This window comes from Camelus ferus, chromosome 7 (genome assembly GCF_009834535.1).
Source record: "Camelus ferus isolate YT-003-E chromosome 7, BCGSAC_Cfer_1.0, whole genome shotgun sequence".
NCBI classification, from domain to species: domain Eukaryota; kingdom Metazoa; phylum Chordata; class Mammalia; order Artiodactyla; family Camelidae; genus Camelus; species Camelus ferus.
In genome coordinates, this window is record NC_045702.1 from 5,317,108 (window position 1) to 5,331,841 (window position 14,734).

General features: G+C 48.6%; 1 protein-coding gene across 2 annotated transcripts; it reads left to right on the plus strand.

Annotated features, from left to right (window-relative positions):
- Positions 1-493: 493 nt before the first annotated feature.
- Positions 494-14,703, plus strand: LOC102505834 (ATP-binding cassette sub-family F member 2). Of its 2 annotated transcripts, none has more exons than XM_032483113.1 (15): positions 494-535; positions 1,192-1,393; positions 6,108-6,320; positions 6,775-6,957; positions 7,039-7,210; positions 8,381-8,476; positions 9,358-9,460; positions 10,668-10,763; positions 10,934-11,053; positions 11,141-11,230; positions 11,581-11,691; positions 12,307-12,369; positions 12,569-12,697; positions 13,176-13,379; positions 14,086-14,703. In XM_032483113.1, exons 2-15 carry the CDS (start codon positions 1,234-1,236, stop codon positions 14,221-14,223), a joined length of 1,878 nt encoding a protein of 625 aa, XP_032339004.1. In that variant the 5' UTR covers positions 494-535; positions 1,192-1,233; the 3' UTR covers positions 14,224-14,703. The 2 variants fall into 2 exon arrangements, with proteins under 2 accessions (XP_032339004.1, XP_032339003.1); XM_032483112.1 differs by lacking the exon at positions 494-535 and adding an exon at positions 655-841 and having other exon boundaries at positions 14,086-14,698.
- Positions 14,704-14,734: the final 31 nt, after the last annotated feature.

Consider the following 14,734-nt stretch of genomic DNA (forward strand, 5'->3'; position numbering starts at 1 on the left):
TCGTGTCCCACTCTCACCAGTCGCCTCAGTCTTTCTCCTCCGCTCTCCACCTACCGCCTCTTCGCTCCATTGTTTGGACTCATTCCTACCTGATGCCTGCTGGGAAGTGTAGTCGCTCGCGTGCTGTCTGAGCCGGCTGGGCGACCCTGTAAACTCGGTATCTCCGCACAATTCAAAAGATTTTCTAGAGGTGCTGTAGTCTGGAAGGCCCAGCCGCTTATCCGAGGAGCAAGCTGGGATTTGCAGTTTCCAGTGCCTGAAGCGGACCCCTGGCAGAGGGCTCTTGGACTCCAATCCCCCCGGACTCGCGCATCATGATGACGCCACGCAGGCCCGCGAGGCCCCTGGGATACGAGGTAGTTCTTGAGGAGTGGTCTCAGCCTCGGCTGCCGCGGCTAGAGGACGACACTTCCCAGGAGTCCGCGCGGCGGCGCAGCGAGAGCCGCGCGAGGCCCTGATTGGCTGGTGAGCCGGCCGCACGCGGAGGAGCTCAAGGAGCAGCTCTGTTGCGACAGAGGCCGAGCGGCGAGGCCCAGTGAGTTGGGGGAAGGGGCGCTGGGGGAGGGTGCCGGCCGGTGGTGGGGAGGGGGGACGGGAAGAGGGAGGAGGGATCGGGTCGGGATGGAGGCGGCGACGAGAGAGAAGAAAGGGCCAAGAGAGAGAAGCTGACGGGCGGGGGCTGGGGGAGGCTAGGGAGGTAGCGAGTGAGGGGACTCTGAGGGGACTCACCGGGGGGAGGACTAGTGCGCCCCGGTAAGAAGCTGGACCCGACGGCCAGGTGGTGTGGAGCGGAAGGACCGGGAGAAGGCCGGAGGCAGAGGGGAGGAGGAAACCCAGCAAAGTGAGGCGGCTGGCTGGAGCGTAGCGCGCCAAGTTGTGGGGAAACTGTAGACCGGGACCTGTGCCGAGGGGCAGAACCTGGTCCCTAACTGGAGGCCCCGAAAGGAGGAGCGTTTCCAGAGTGAGGCAGTCCGTGGAGATTGGTGGACAAAGCCCGAGGGAAGAGATGTTGAGATTAGAAGAGCGGCCGAGGATCAGAATTGGCTTGGGAGAGCCTGACAAAGTTGGGAGCGACTAGGCTGGGGCGGAGCTGGGTATCGGAGGCTTGATAGGAAAATTCCTGGGAGGGATGGAGCAAGGGCCAGGCGCTCTGCGAAAGTTTAGAATTTGGGGGTGTTTGCCTTCCTTCAGGCTTCCTGAAAGAACAGTAACGTTCCCCTGTGGTTCATCACCATGCCCTCCGACCTGGCCAAGAAGAAGGCAGCCAAAAAAAAGGAAGCTGCCAAAGCACGACAGCGTCCCAGAAAAGGACATGAAGAAAACGGAGACGCTGTCACAGAACCACAGGTGGCAGAGGAGAAAAATGAGGAGGCCAATGGCCGAGAGACCACAGGTGAATTGAGGGAGAGGTGGGTTCCTGGGATGGTTGCTACCATTTAATGGATGTTCCAGCTGGAGTCAGAGTCTGGATGCTCGGGGCACTGGAAAATCTACCTGGTACCACGAAACTTTTTATGATGAACCAAACCAGTAGAGTTGGAGCTTGACCAAGGAAACTGAACACAAAGTTCTCACATACTCAGTGGCAAGCAAATATGGGAGTTGTGCTGCCTTGCTGCTCTGTCTACTAGACTGAGGAGGAGGTCAGTTCCCTGCCCCTTTCTCAATTTCCATTTCTACCCATGGTGGTCAGTGTGCCGGGCTCTTTGCCTCATTATATCCTTGTCCTCCCAGGGGTAGTGACTGTACCAACGAGAGAAATCTGTGAATTATTTCATGAGTTTTTTTTTCTGGGAGAGATACCTTTCTCTTATGAGTGCTTCTCAAGTGTTAGACACCATGCCAAGCACTGTAAGTGTGGTTTGTCCTCTGATAACTTGCAGTCTAGTCTATTACACACAGGGCAGTATGTAATAAAGAATATCCCAGGCTTTCGGCAGTCTATCCTAGCTTTCTGTCTTGCCGCCTGAAGACTCTTAACAGGCCTTCTCCGTCCTTCTCCATCAACTACTGTTGTCCCTTGAATAGTCACCACATTTCTGTCCATTTGCACACTGAGGTTCTAACACAATTTTTGTACTATTTATATTTGACATTTCTCTCAGGGCTCAGCTCAAGATGGTAAAGTCTTTCCCAGTCAAACCTGACATCAGTAATATTGCCATTCACTATCCCCTTATGCTATCTATAGTGTTAACTTTTTTATGTTGTATCTTCTGTTTCTTCAACTAAATTATTTGATCTTTGACGATGACGAGAATTACTAATGGAAATTACAACAGATAACAATTCGCAAAGCCGGGGTGGTTAAAAATGATAGGAGAGAGTGGTAAAAATTGTCTCCAAAGTAAGAATTATGAGGGAAAGCTAGTGCAATAAAGTCAGGCTATGGGGAAGTTTTATTCCTGGCCAGAGTAGTAAAGGGATGGGAAGTTAAGAATGATAAGAGTGAAGGAGCAGGCTGAATTGTGATCTGTAGAGACAGGGCTCCCTCTAGGGCCTCACTCACCATGGTTAAGCAGTGTCTCTTACCAGCTCTGTTGGTACTTTCTGGATAAATTGGAAAGGTAGAAAACTGAATCCCGCTTTGAAACTATGGTTTACTGTTCCCATTACAAATTTCTTCACCTTTTCTGCTTAGGAAACCCGAGTTTCCCGGGGAACCCAGCTGCAGTATCCCTATCTCAGTAATAAGGGAGTTTTGATTTTCACCTTCCTTCCTCAGGGGGCTGCTGTTCCGAAATATGAAATCTTGTGTTCTTTCCAGCTCCCTCAGAACATTTCTTATTGCCAGGTACCCAGGGTTGTTTCTGCTTCCATAGTTAATGGGCCAACTGTTCCCTCTCCCAAGACTGGGTCCTCTCTCTTCTCTGAGTTTGGAATTACTTAATGCTGCAGGTCACCGTTCTCCAACCTTAGCAGTTGGCCATTGCTACTTGGCCTTCTTTAGGTGGGAAGGTATGGAAAGACCAAGATACGTATCAAAGAAAGTGACTTGTAACAGACAGCTCAGTCTTCTTGAGAATGTGAGACTCTTCAAGACAGGCCCTGGAGTTCAGCTGGTCCCCTTGTTTGGGGAATGTGTACAGAGGGGCTGCTTGTGAAGTCTGCAATATTCTCTCTTGATGAAAAATCCCTTTTCCTTTTATTCAGTGCTATTTACTTATTTTTTGAGTCTGTTTTCTAGCATGCTGTAGGTTAGGACAATGAGGTCCAAGTCTTACTTTTGAAGCTCAGGAGATGACTTAGATCATAGATGCTGTAAACTGGAAGAGATCAAGAGAAAATGTATACAGTCCTGCGCCTCGGTATCTACTAGGAATTGATTCCAGGATCCCTGCGGATACCAAAATCCATAGATACTTAAGTCTCTTATATAAAGTGGTGTGTGTAATATTTGCATATAACTAGCCCATCTCTAGATTACTTATAACACCTAAACGTAAATGCTATGAAATAGTTGCCATTGTGTGGCAAACTTTCTGGATTTTTTTTTCTGTCCATGGTTTGTTGAATCTGGATGCAGAACTGTGCATACAGAGGGTTGACTGTGTAACTTTCCCTTAATTTTGATCTTTCTCTTGCCTGAGCAGATGGAGATATAGACTAGGGATCGGCAATCTTTTCCTGTAAAGATCCAGATAGTAAATATTTGTAGCTTTGTGGGCCTTGTGGTCTCTGATGCGGCTGTCCTGCTTTGCCATTATAATGGAAACAGCCATAGGCGATACATAAAATGATGGGTCTGGCTGTGTTCCGGTAAAACTCTGTTTACAAAAACAGGCCATTGGCCAAATCTGGCCAGCCTTTTTTTAAGCCAGTCCACTCCCAGGCTAAGAATGGTTTTTACATTTTTAAAGTTTCAGATGGTGATATATATACCTACATAATAGTTTTTATTTTGCCACTTGGGCTGTAAACCCTAAAATATTTAGCATCTGACCCTTTAAGAAAGTTTACCAACTTCTGATCTAGATCATAAACTTCTGCAACATCTTCTTCTCAACATCTAGAACAAGGATTGGCACAGAGGGGCTGTGGGAAGCCTGCAAACTCAACTGTGTAGAAAAAATACTGTTAAAAGTCCTCTTATCAGCCAAGACAATGTGTCCTCCATTTGAAAAGTACGGGCACACCTTGGAGGTATCGCAGATTCAGTTCCAGACCACTGTAGTAAAGCTGGTATCGCAATAAAGCAAGTCACACAAATTTTTAGGTTTCCTTATGTGTATAAAAGTTATCTTTACACTGTACTGTAGTCTACTAAGTGCATAATAGCATTATGTTTTTTTAAAAAAATGGGCATACCTTAATTTTAGAATACTTTGTTGCTAAAAAGTGCTAGTAATCATTTGAGCCTTCAGTGAGTTGTAGTAGTAACATCAAAGATCACAGATCACCGTAACAAATATAATAATAATGAAAATGTTTAAAGTACTGCAATAAATATCAAAATGTGACACAGAGACACAAGTGAGCAAATGCTGTTGGGAAAATGACACTGATATAATTGCTCGACACAGGGTTTCCACAAACCTTCAATTTGTAAGAATTGCATATGTGCAAAGCACAGTAACCTGAAGTGGAATAAAATGGGATAAGCCTGTACTCATCAAGCATTTACGTGTAACACGCTGCACTGGAATGTGAGATACATACAGAGTGACTGCCGTCCGTGCTGGCCCCTTGCAGGCTGAGCAGTTCAGCGACAGGGTGGGTGATGGTGCCAGCCCTGGTGACCTCCTGACAGGATGGGGTATTTGGAGAGTGACCTAAGCCTGACCACGACACACCCTCTCCCTTGGAGTTGTTCTCCCCAAGCCTGCCTGTCCGAGGAGGGACTGAGCTCTTTCCCCTTCTACTCCATCTTTCCTTGTCCTAAGGACAAGTGCACAGGCTTTCTCATCTCGGGGGTTCTACTGTAAGATCACTAAGGGAACATAGGTAAGGGTGTCAAAGACTGAAAAATTAGAACATTCTCACAGTAGTGGAACTTTATGTATAGTTTTGACTCCTTCCTGAGAATGTAGATAGATTACCTTATTCTCTTTTGGAAGAAGCTTACCATGACTCCCTACACCCCCATTTCTATCCTCCTTTCAACAGTACTTTGTGAGCACTTTCCTCTATGGAAGGGCAGGATAGTGAAGTAGTTGAGGTCACGGCCTTGGGGTCAGACAAACCCTGGTTCAGATTCTGGCTCTGTCACTTACTAGCCTTTTTGACCTTGGCTGTATTATTTAATCTCTTTATAGAATGAGGGTGATGTGTGTATCTCTCATAAGGCTTATGAGGGTTAAATTAGATGGGGGATGATGATGCAGCATCCCAGGCACAGGGTGAACTCCACCACTCCTGGCCGTGAATATGAGTGGTTCTTCCCAGCCTGCGAATGTAGTCGTCCCTGAAACCCACAAAGGCAGAATAGTCGGTCTCTTGTCTCATAGTCAGTTTGCATCTCTGAAACCCTCCAGACTTGGAACTTCTGGTTTTCCCAGCCTTATCTCTGCCTGCCGTTGATCCCGCTGTGAATTTTCTTACGCCGGTCCCTTCTGGACAAAATAGCTTCTTGGAAGCACCATCTGGAAGCTCCCTAGGTCGTGGAGAAAGAGTTGCACCTCTGTAGTGTCTGCTTTCTTTTGGGCATTGGTACTAATTCTTTAACATATACTCGTGGAGGACAATTTGGAGTTCCAGCCATTCCGACCATGCATTATATCCTCTAAGATCAAGAAAAGTTAGAATTAAAAGGACAAGTTGTGAAGTAAAAAATGTCCATGAAGGTGTGATACCAGGGCAGATCTGTATGTGATGTGCACTGTTTAAAGCTTGTGAAACAGCTGAGTCAGCTCAACCTGATCTTCAACCCAGGTCTTCCAGGGCATGCCTCTTTCAGCTTTTTGGATCTTTGTATGATAATATTTGATAATCTACAGAAGGGCAAAAGCCACAAGTGTCCGAACAAGGTCCTGAACCCAGGACCCTCAGATGAAAAAAGTCTGATGCATGACTGATCTATCCAGGTGCTCAAAGGCGTGCCTTTTTGTGTGAGAGCTTAGTCTGTCTTACAGCCCTCTTCCCAAACTGCTTTTCTTTTCTGTCCCTAGAAGTAGACTTGCTGACCAAGGAGCTAGAGGACTTTGAGATGAAGAAAGCTGCTGCTCGCGCTGTCACTGGTGTCCTCGCCTCTCACCCCAACAGTACTGACGCCCACATCATCAACCTCTCCCTTACCTTTCATGGTCAAGAGCTGCTCAGTGACACCAAACTGGAATTAAACTCAGGCCGTCGCTACGGCCTCATTGGCTTAAATGGAATTGGTGAGGCCCTTGGAAGGCTTGGTGGGAAGTCTCTCTCCTTGTCACTCAGGAGGTATTTACTTAGCATCAGCTGTGTACAAAGCAAGGACTTGACAACATGGGTGGGAGACCAGATCTGCCCAGGGAGAGAACTAGCAGCACCGAGCAGTGTGTGACAGGTACCACATGAGTAGTTGGAGACAGCAGGTGCGGGAGAAGTGGCGGGCCAGGCTTTGTGTCAGGCCTCTGTAGGTGAACAGACTTCACAGAGGACAAGAATTGGAGGAAAATTGGAAAGGTGTCCCAAGGGTGGGAGAGGGGGGTAGCAGGACTTGAATGAGTGAAAGGACGGAAAATACTCAAAAAATGATGAGGTCATGGTCTGGCCGGGGGGGAGGGACTGGTGTGGGGGAATGGCAGGCAGAGCTGTGCTGAGTGTCCACTTCTCCTCCCGTCCTTTGCCTGCTCCCCTCAGGAAAGTCCATGCTGCTGTCTGCTATTGGGAAGCGCGAAGTGCCCATCCCTGAGCACATCGACATCTACCACCTGACTCGGGAGATGCCCCCTAGTGACAAGACGCCCTTGCAGTGTGTGATGGAAGTTGACACGGAGCGGGCCATGCTGGAGAGGGAGGCAGAGCGGCTGGCTCACGAGGATGGTAGGGCCCCAGACCCCGGGGTGTGGGGGAGGACTTTCCCTGGGAAGGCCTGGGAGCTCACATGCTATGCACTGCCCACAGCGGAGTGTGAGAAGCTCTTAGAGCTCTACGAGCGGCTGGAGGAGCTGGATGCTGACAAGGCGGAGATGAGGGCCTCCCGGATCTTGCATGGACTGGGTTTCACACCTGCCATGCAACGCAAGAAGCTAAAAGACTTCAGTGGGGGCTGGAGGATGAGGGTTGCCCTCGCCAGGTGAGTCTCTCCCTCCTCCACCCTCTGCGGAGCCCCATTGCTTTCCAGGGTTGAATGCTTCCTCCAGTGGAGCTGTTTAGAACAGAGGCTGATGGTCAGTCAATGTCCAGTAGGATGCAGATATTGACAGCGGTGGGGGGGATTCAGGGCAGTGGTATACATGAGCTAAGGCGTGAGCTTCCCAACTGAGTGGTCGTTGCTGGACTTCGGCACAGTGTTTGGGAACTCTAGGACCAGCCCTAGGTAACATGGGAGAGTAGGTCTGGGTCTTTCTTTCCTCTTGACTCCTCTCCCGCCCTTTTTCGTGCTTCAGTCCTTCTGACTCTTGACGTATAAAGATAAAATGTTAGACAGCTATTATGATATCTGTCCTCCTTACTCTCTTGTGACCTGGACCCAACGTGACTTTCTGTAGACCATCATTCCCTCACCTGTCTCCCAGGAAATCCCCAGTTAAATGGGTGGTTCCTTACCCACCGTTCTCTGCCATGTGCATTGGCGACGCTTGAGCCACTGCTTTAGCAGGGCTGCTTGTGTGTGCCTTGGTGCATGAGAACTGTGGCTTTATGTGCTAGCATGGGTTAGCTGCCTCAGGTTCACCTGGGGAGCTTTTAAAAATACAGTTTTCTAGCTTCTGCTTCAGATACGTGCAGTCAGAATGCTGGAGTCTGAGGTCCATAATCTTATTTCTAAAAAGTTCTGCATGTGTGGTGACTACGAGTGTGGGGCCCAGCACTCTCCCCTCATTCTCCTGTGATTGTATCTAAGAAAACAGCACTCTTTGGCCTCCTTGCTAGTCTGGCAACCCTACCAGTTAGGTTTAACCTGAATACTTTTTGCTTTAACAACTTATTTTCTCTGTATCCTTTTGTGTTCCTGTTAGTCACCAACCTCAGTGTAAAAGACTTGCAGATTCATAAGGATTTTTACAGCTTTATCTCCAAACTGCATCTTCCCTCTACTTCTGAGCTCTGTTTTCTGCCCTTTAACCTCAACTTTTCATCTCTGGTTTCTCTCCTAGTTCTCACCTTTCCTCTGAGGTGGAGAGTCTAGAATTGATTTCAGGACTTGATGCAGGCCTGACCAGAATTGCAGGTAGCAGGCAGGCTGTCCTCTCCTGTGTAGCACCTGTTAGACTGAAGTGGCTCTGTCTCCTTTCCTGTTCTTCAGAGCCCTCTTCATTCGGCCCTTCATGCTGCTCCTGGACGAGCCCACCAACCACCTGGACCTCGACGCTTGTGTGTGGTTGGAAGAAGAGCTAAAGACGTAAGTGGGGAGGCTGGGGTGGGAAGTGGGCAGGTCCTGAAGGGGTCATTGAGCAGAGTCCAAGGGAGATGGATGCCCAGAAACTACAGTGATACTAGAGCAGTGAGAAATGGACAGAAGTCAGGCCAGAGCAAAGGCCACATTGAAAAAGTGGTAAGCACCTTTAGGGCAGGCTTTTTGTTTGCTTTTGTTGCCTGAAATGTAGTTTTGTTTTTTGTTTTTTTTTTCATTATTTTGATTTACTTTTTTTTGTTTTTCCTGTTACTGAAAATACAGTATCTTTATTAAAGACAATATTTTTCCTTAATTGTATTTACATATGTCATATAAACAGGAATTCACATCTAAGATCATAATGCAGTGACAGAGGCAAAAATAGCCCACATGGCAGTGGTCCTGGGCTAGAGAGCCGAATAACCTGGAGCATTGCACCAGTTCTAGAAGAAGGCTTCCCATGGTCTCTGCAGTGACTCGGTATTTTCTTTAAAAAGAAGAGCATGATGCTTTTTACTGTGCCTGTTTCAGCTCTTCCTACCCATGGTTTTAGAGATACTTACGGGTGGTTGTGTGCATACTTTTTTGATTTTACCGTCACTGTTACTGCCTTCCCCATTCCATTCTGTTGGAAGTTAGAACAGAAGATTGAGGACTCTCAGACTCTGTCACCACACTTTGCAAGGCATCAAAGTGTCCTTACAAGGAGCTTGTGCACTGCTGGCTTAGGTGCTTGCTGAGAACTGGGAATTGACCAGTAAGTCTAAAGGATGCTGAGGTGTAAGGAAGGGAAAGGCTGAAGGCTTTCTGGGCCTGACATTCAGCTCACCTGTTGTGAACTGGCTGCCGTTTTGAGCGCCTCCCTAACTGGTTCTCTGGCTTTGCAGTTTTAAGCGCATCCTGGTCCTCGTCTCCCATTCCCAGGACTTTCTGAATGGCGTCTGTACCAACATCATTCACATGCACAACAAGAAACTGAAGTATTATACGGTGAGTGGACCCAACTTCTCCATAATAACCTTTGTGCTTACCAATTGCCTGAAGTTCTCCTTTAAGGAAAAAATAGACTTAGCAGCTCTTTTCTGCCTATTGCTATAAAAAGATGTGGACAGGGAGTCCTGTAGCCTGTTTTATTTTAGTCCCAAAGTAATTGCTTTCAGGCCATAGGCCATGGATTGGCAGCCTGTACACATGGTGTATGTTTGCCTTATGCAAAGAGGTTGACTTTTCATGGTGCCCGGGCAGGCCTTGGTGCTCTCTGCCGTCTCGAGCGGCTGCTTAACTCTGCTTTGTGGCGTTCAGCACATTACCCCTCCTTCAATGAAGAGTAGGAGCCAGGATCTCAACAGCCCATTTTTCTGCCTTGCCTTTTCATTTTTTGTATTTTGAAAAAAGTACCAAAAATGAAAAAGTAGAAGTTTCCTTTATTCATGGTTGTGCTCACCATAGGAGTATTAAGTCTTTGATACAGCCTTTCAGAACTTTCATGTGTACTTGTAAGCATTTACAGACAATTTCATGTACACCTGTCACAGTTGTGTCTTAGTCCTTCTCTTCTGTAGGTTGTGTTTGTCTTGGACTGCTTTCCATATGAGATTTCCATAAGTCAGCCTCATTCTTTTCAGTGACTGTGTGGTATTTCATTGTATAGCTATCCTGTAACTTATTTGTCAAACCTTTTTTTTCCCTTTTGTCAGACCCTTTTTGATAGATATTTAGGTTGAGTCCACTTTTTTGCAGATAGAAACCACGGCAGTCCATAGTGCAGGGTTTGCCAGGTCCCAAATCTAACTGGTCTCACACCATCCCACCTAGAGGCAGTTCTTGTAGTCTGCATGGGCCTCAGCCTCTAGGCGTGCAGAGTAGTCGGAGGTGCTCTTGGAAAGCTGTGAACTTCGTGATGTCTGTATGAAGGAGGTTTTCAGGGCTACTGCCAGTGCTCTGGGTGTCTTTACAGCTAACCCAAGGATCTGATCTGGAGCCCTGCTCTGGCTAAGCTAAGAACGAGGTGCACGTAATTTGAAAGACCACAGATTCTAGATTAGGATATGCTTCTTTAATGCACTTCCTCTTTCCCTGCTGCACAATCTTATAGCCAGGGCCAAGTCAGATGCCAGATCGCATCCCCCTGAACCCTGAGTGAGAACCCAGGACCGCGGCTAAAGCTGCCCGTCTCGCCTGGTGCATTTTCCTGCAGGGTAATTATGATCAGTATGTGAAGACACGGCTGGAGCTGGAAGAGAATCAGATGAAGAGGTTCCACTGGGAGCAGGATCAGATTGCGCACATGAAGGTAGGACAGTCGTGGAGCTGAGTTCACGTCGTCCGGGGAGCCGGGTGAGGGTGTTTGGGAGGTGAGGGGTGCTGGAGAAGGTCTGGAAGAAGTTATCAGTTTTTACTGAGCATTTAGGATGAGTTGTTCGGTGCCTACCCTTACTCCAGGCCCCCTCTGGTCTCTTTCAGAACTACATTGCTAGGTTCGGTCATGGCAGTGCCAAGCTGGCCCGGCAGGCCCAGAGCAAGGAGAAGACGCTACAGAAGATGATGGCATCTGGACTGACAGAGAGGGTTGTGAGTGACAAGGTAGGGTCTGATTGGATGGAGTTAGGTGGCCGGAGGTGAGGGGATAAGAAAGAACCTGACTTGATAAATGTCCTCTCCTCTTCCTAGACACTGTCATTTTATTTCCCACCATGTGGCAAGATCCCTCCACCCGTTATCATGGTGCAGAATGTCAGCTTCAAGTATACAAAAGATGGGGTGAGTACCTGTGTGTGGTTGGAAGGCTAGGGTACACTTTACGAGATGAGTATCAACTGGTGAGAAGAGTCTCCTACTGTTTGCTGACCACAGTTACTAACCCCTCTGATGCTGGGGATTTTTCATGTGTGGCCGCTGGGGTGCCTCGTCCAGGGACTTAGAGTAGAAGGAAAACTCTTCAGCTGGGTTGGTGGATGGAGGCATGGGTTGGGGTCTGCCATGAGAGCTGCCTCCCTCCTCCTCACTCCTGCCTCCTCCAGTGGTGACTAGGGACTCCGTGGGGCTGGTCTGCCAGTCAGCTTGATCGGCACACTAGCCTTGTGTCCGTCTCTCTCTCTCACCCACTTCAGCCTTGCATCTACAACAATCTAGAATTTGGTATTGATCTCGACACACGAGTGGCTCTGGTGGGGCCCAATGGAGCAGGGAAGTCAACTCTTCTGAAGCTGCTAACTGGAGAGGTATGGTGCTCAGTGTGTCTGAGGAAGAGGGAGGGTACTCAGGGACCACTACTCTTGCAGGGCCTGAGCACCCTAGTAGTGAGTGAGACATCCTCTGGGGTGGAAGATCATCGTGGGGCAGAGCTGAAGTTTGGGGCAGTTTTCTCAGAAGGAGAGAGGGAGAGAGGAAGGGGGAGTCTGTGTGAGTGTGAGAGAGAGAATACATGCGTGCTCTCAACATTTTTCTGTGTATTCATTCAGAGCATTTAGCATATAGGAACATCTGTGCATTTGGAAATGTTTTATTGTAGAAAATGCATGTTGTGCCCAGATCTGAGTCCTTTGTTACACATTGCAGTGCTTTCTCTAGTAGTCATTTAATTACTACTGAGTAGGTGGTATGGTGTGTGTCTTTGCCTCTCGTGAGAACATCTGTTTCAGTATATCTTCCTAAATATTTTTAGAGTGGCCAGAATAGCTTGTTAGTGAGGTGGTGATGTAGATTCTGTTTAGGAAGTTGTATGAGTCTTGCTCAGTGTTAACATATGTTTGTTTCCCCTCTCTGCCTATGTCTGCTTCTGACCTGGTTTCCTTTTTTGTGTGCTTATCTTTCCACTTACTGCTTTTTTATTCTAGCTACTACCCACAGATGGAATGATCCGAAAACACTCTCATGTCAAAATAGGGCGTTACCATCAGGTATAGTCCTTAGGGTGGGGGGCATTGCCCAGGATTCAGGAACGGGGCTGCCTTTGACCAAGTCAGCTCCTAGCTGCTTCTAGAATCTTGAATAGGCCCCTGGGGAGAGGTGGAGAGTTAACTGGGGAGGTAAGCCCAGCAGGGTTCCTTTTGAAGTGGGACACCAGTCACACCTGGGTGGGTTCCTTTTTCCCTGTAGCATTTACAAGAGCAGTTGGACTTAGACCTCTCGCCTTTGGAGTACATGATGAAGTGCTACCCAGAGATCAAGGAGAAGGAAGAGATGAGGAAGATCATCGGGCGATATGGTCTCACTGGGAAACAGCAGGTCAGTGGAGCAGGGTGTGGGGAGAGCCCCAGATACCTGGAGACTGGCTGGATGGTCTGCCTTTCCTTTGCTCTAGGTTGTTACGGATTGGAGCATTCAGATCTCAAGGGAGGGTCAGGGATAGTGTGGCAGTCTCTGATATGCCCTTGCCCCCAAACTAGCAGGATGAGCCCTATCACTTAAAGGCAAGGGAAATTGAAACCTGGCACACAAATTCCTGGATTCAGATCCGGGCTGAGGGGATTGCTCCAGTTCATGAGATTCTGTGCCGAGACAGGGCTTCAGGCTTCCAGAAGTGTCCCTTTCAGGCCTTGAAAGACCAGCAGCTGTGCCACCATCTTGCTGGGTGATCTTGGGTCTTCCTGAGCCCCACTTTCTATAAAATGGTGATAACAGAGGAGCCATGGGGTAATAGAGGTGAGTCATGATGTGTGGCGAAGGTAACACCAGGTTTTGTAAATGTCATGGTTCCACTCAGGTGAGCCCAATCCGGAACCTGTCTGATGGGCAGAAGTGCCGAGTGTGTCTGGCCTGGCTGGCCTGGCAGAACCCACACATGCTCTTCTTGGATGAGCCCACCAATCACCTGGATATTGAGACCATCGACGCCCTGGCAGATGCCATCAATGAGTTTGAGGGTGGTATGATGCTGGTCAGCCACGATTTCAGACTCATTCAGCAGGTGAGGCCTCTGGCTGGAGTGGGAGGCATAACAGGGCACCTAGGAGGTAGGTAGGACACAGTCGTGGCACATGGGGGCACTTAATACGTGTTTATTGTCTTTGGAAAGAGAGCTCAGGACATAGACAGGTACAGAGGACCGGATTTTATAGTTCTTTGGGAAACTTAGAAAGCCTTAGTGGAAATCCCTCAATTCTTTATAGCTATTTGAGGCTGTTAGCCTACTTGGCATTGTTGGCCAAAACTGGCAAGGCAGTTGGATAGAGAACAGGGTGCTTTTTACTATTGTTGCCAAGAGTCGTCCACCTAGAAATAAAATTACCCGAAGGAGGCTTGGGATTAGACTGAGGGCTACCGCTAGTCATTGGTGAAAAAGCTGCTGATCTTTTCTCTGAAGCTTTGGGGGAGTTGGAGTGGAGAAAAGGAAGCTGAGAGTGAAGCCTCTAAACAGATCGAGGTCCTGCTAGGGAACTGGAAATTGGGATGGCACCGCAGGTTCTGGCTTGGAAGCCTCCAAAACCTGCCGGTTACGGCACTCTTGGGTTAGGCCATCCCTAAGAACCCTGGGGCTGTGAAGTTGGGAGCTGGATATGGGGCTGGGTGGGAAGTTATGGAGTTTTCTTCCCAGAGTCCCCTGAGAACAGTTTCCTGGACAGGGATGGGGAGAATGCCGGCCAGGATTATTAAGTCTAGGATTTGCTTTCTAGGTTGCACAAGAAATCTGGGTCTGTGAGAAGCAGACAATCACCAAGTGGCCTGGAGACATCCTGGCCTACAAGGAGCACCTCAAGTCCAAGCTGGTGGGCGAGGAGCCCCAGCTTACCAGGAGGACCCACAATGTGTGAGCCCTCGCCGGCCGGGCCAGGCCCCTGGGGCCACACTCCTGCATTGCTGCAATACTGCTCCCCAGCCCCTGCCCCACCTGCCTTAGCTGCACTCTGTGATCTTCTCTACAGCTGGACAGTACCTGTCCGTCTCCTGTCCTTCCAGTTACTTTTGTCCATGTCTGGACTCGGCTGGCTGTTCCTGCCAGCTCCTTGCTGGTTCTGACCCTAATAGTGATGCAGCCAAAGGCATCTGAGGGTTAACCCGAGGGCCCACGTCCTGGGTTGGCCTGTGAAAGAGCTTAGGATCCTCGTTCTCTGGGTTTTGGTGATGTTGGAGGAATACCCCCAGCCCACCGCCCCCATTCCTTTCTGCTTCTGGTTTGGAGCTCTGGACCAGGGCCTTAATCCTGGGTGGTTTTTAAAGAATTATTTAACAGTGTAACTTTTAGACCTGCGTGACATCTACAAAGCATCCAATAAAGAAAGAAGAAGCCATGGTCCCTGCCTTCCTTCTTGGGGTCTCCAGGCC

Bases quoted from the DNA above. Each gene is read 5' to 3' on its own strand.
- LOC102505834 (XM_032483113.1), top strand. From the start codon at position 1,234: ATGCCCTCCGACCTGGCCAAGAAGAAGGCAGCCAAAAAAAAGGAAGCT. The intron at 6,958-7,038 runs GTAGGGCCCCAG...CACTGCCCACAG, and splicing joins GCGGCTGGCTCACGAGGATG to CGGAGTGTGAGAAGCTCTTA. The intron at 11,692-12,306 runs GTATGGTGCTCA...TTTTTATTCTAG, and splicing joins TGAAGCTGCTAACTGGAGAG to CTACTACCCACAGATGGAAT.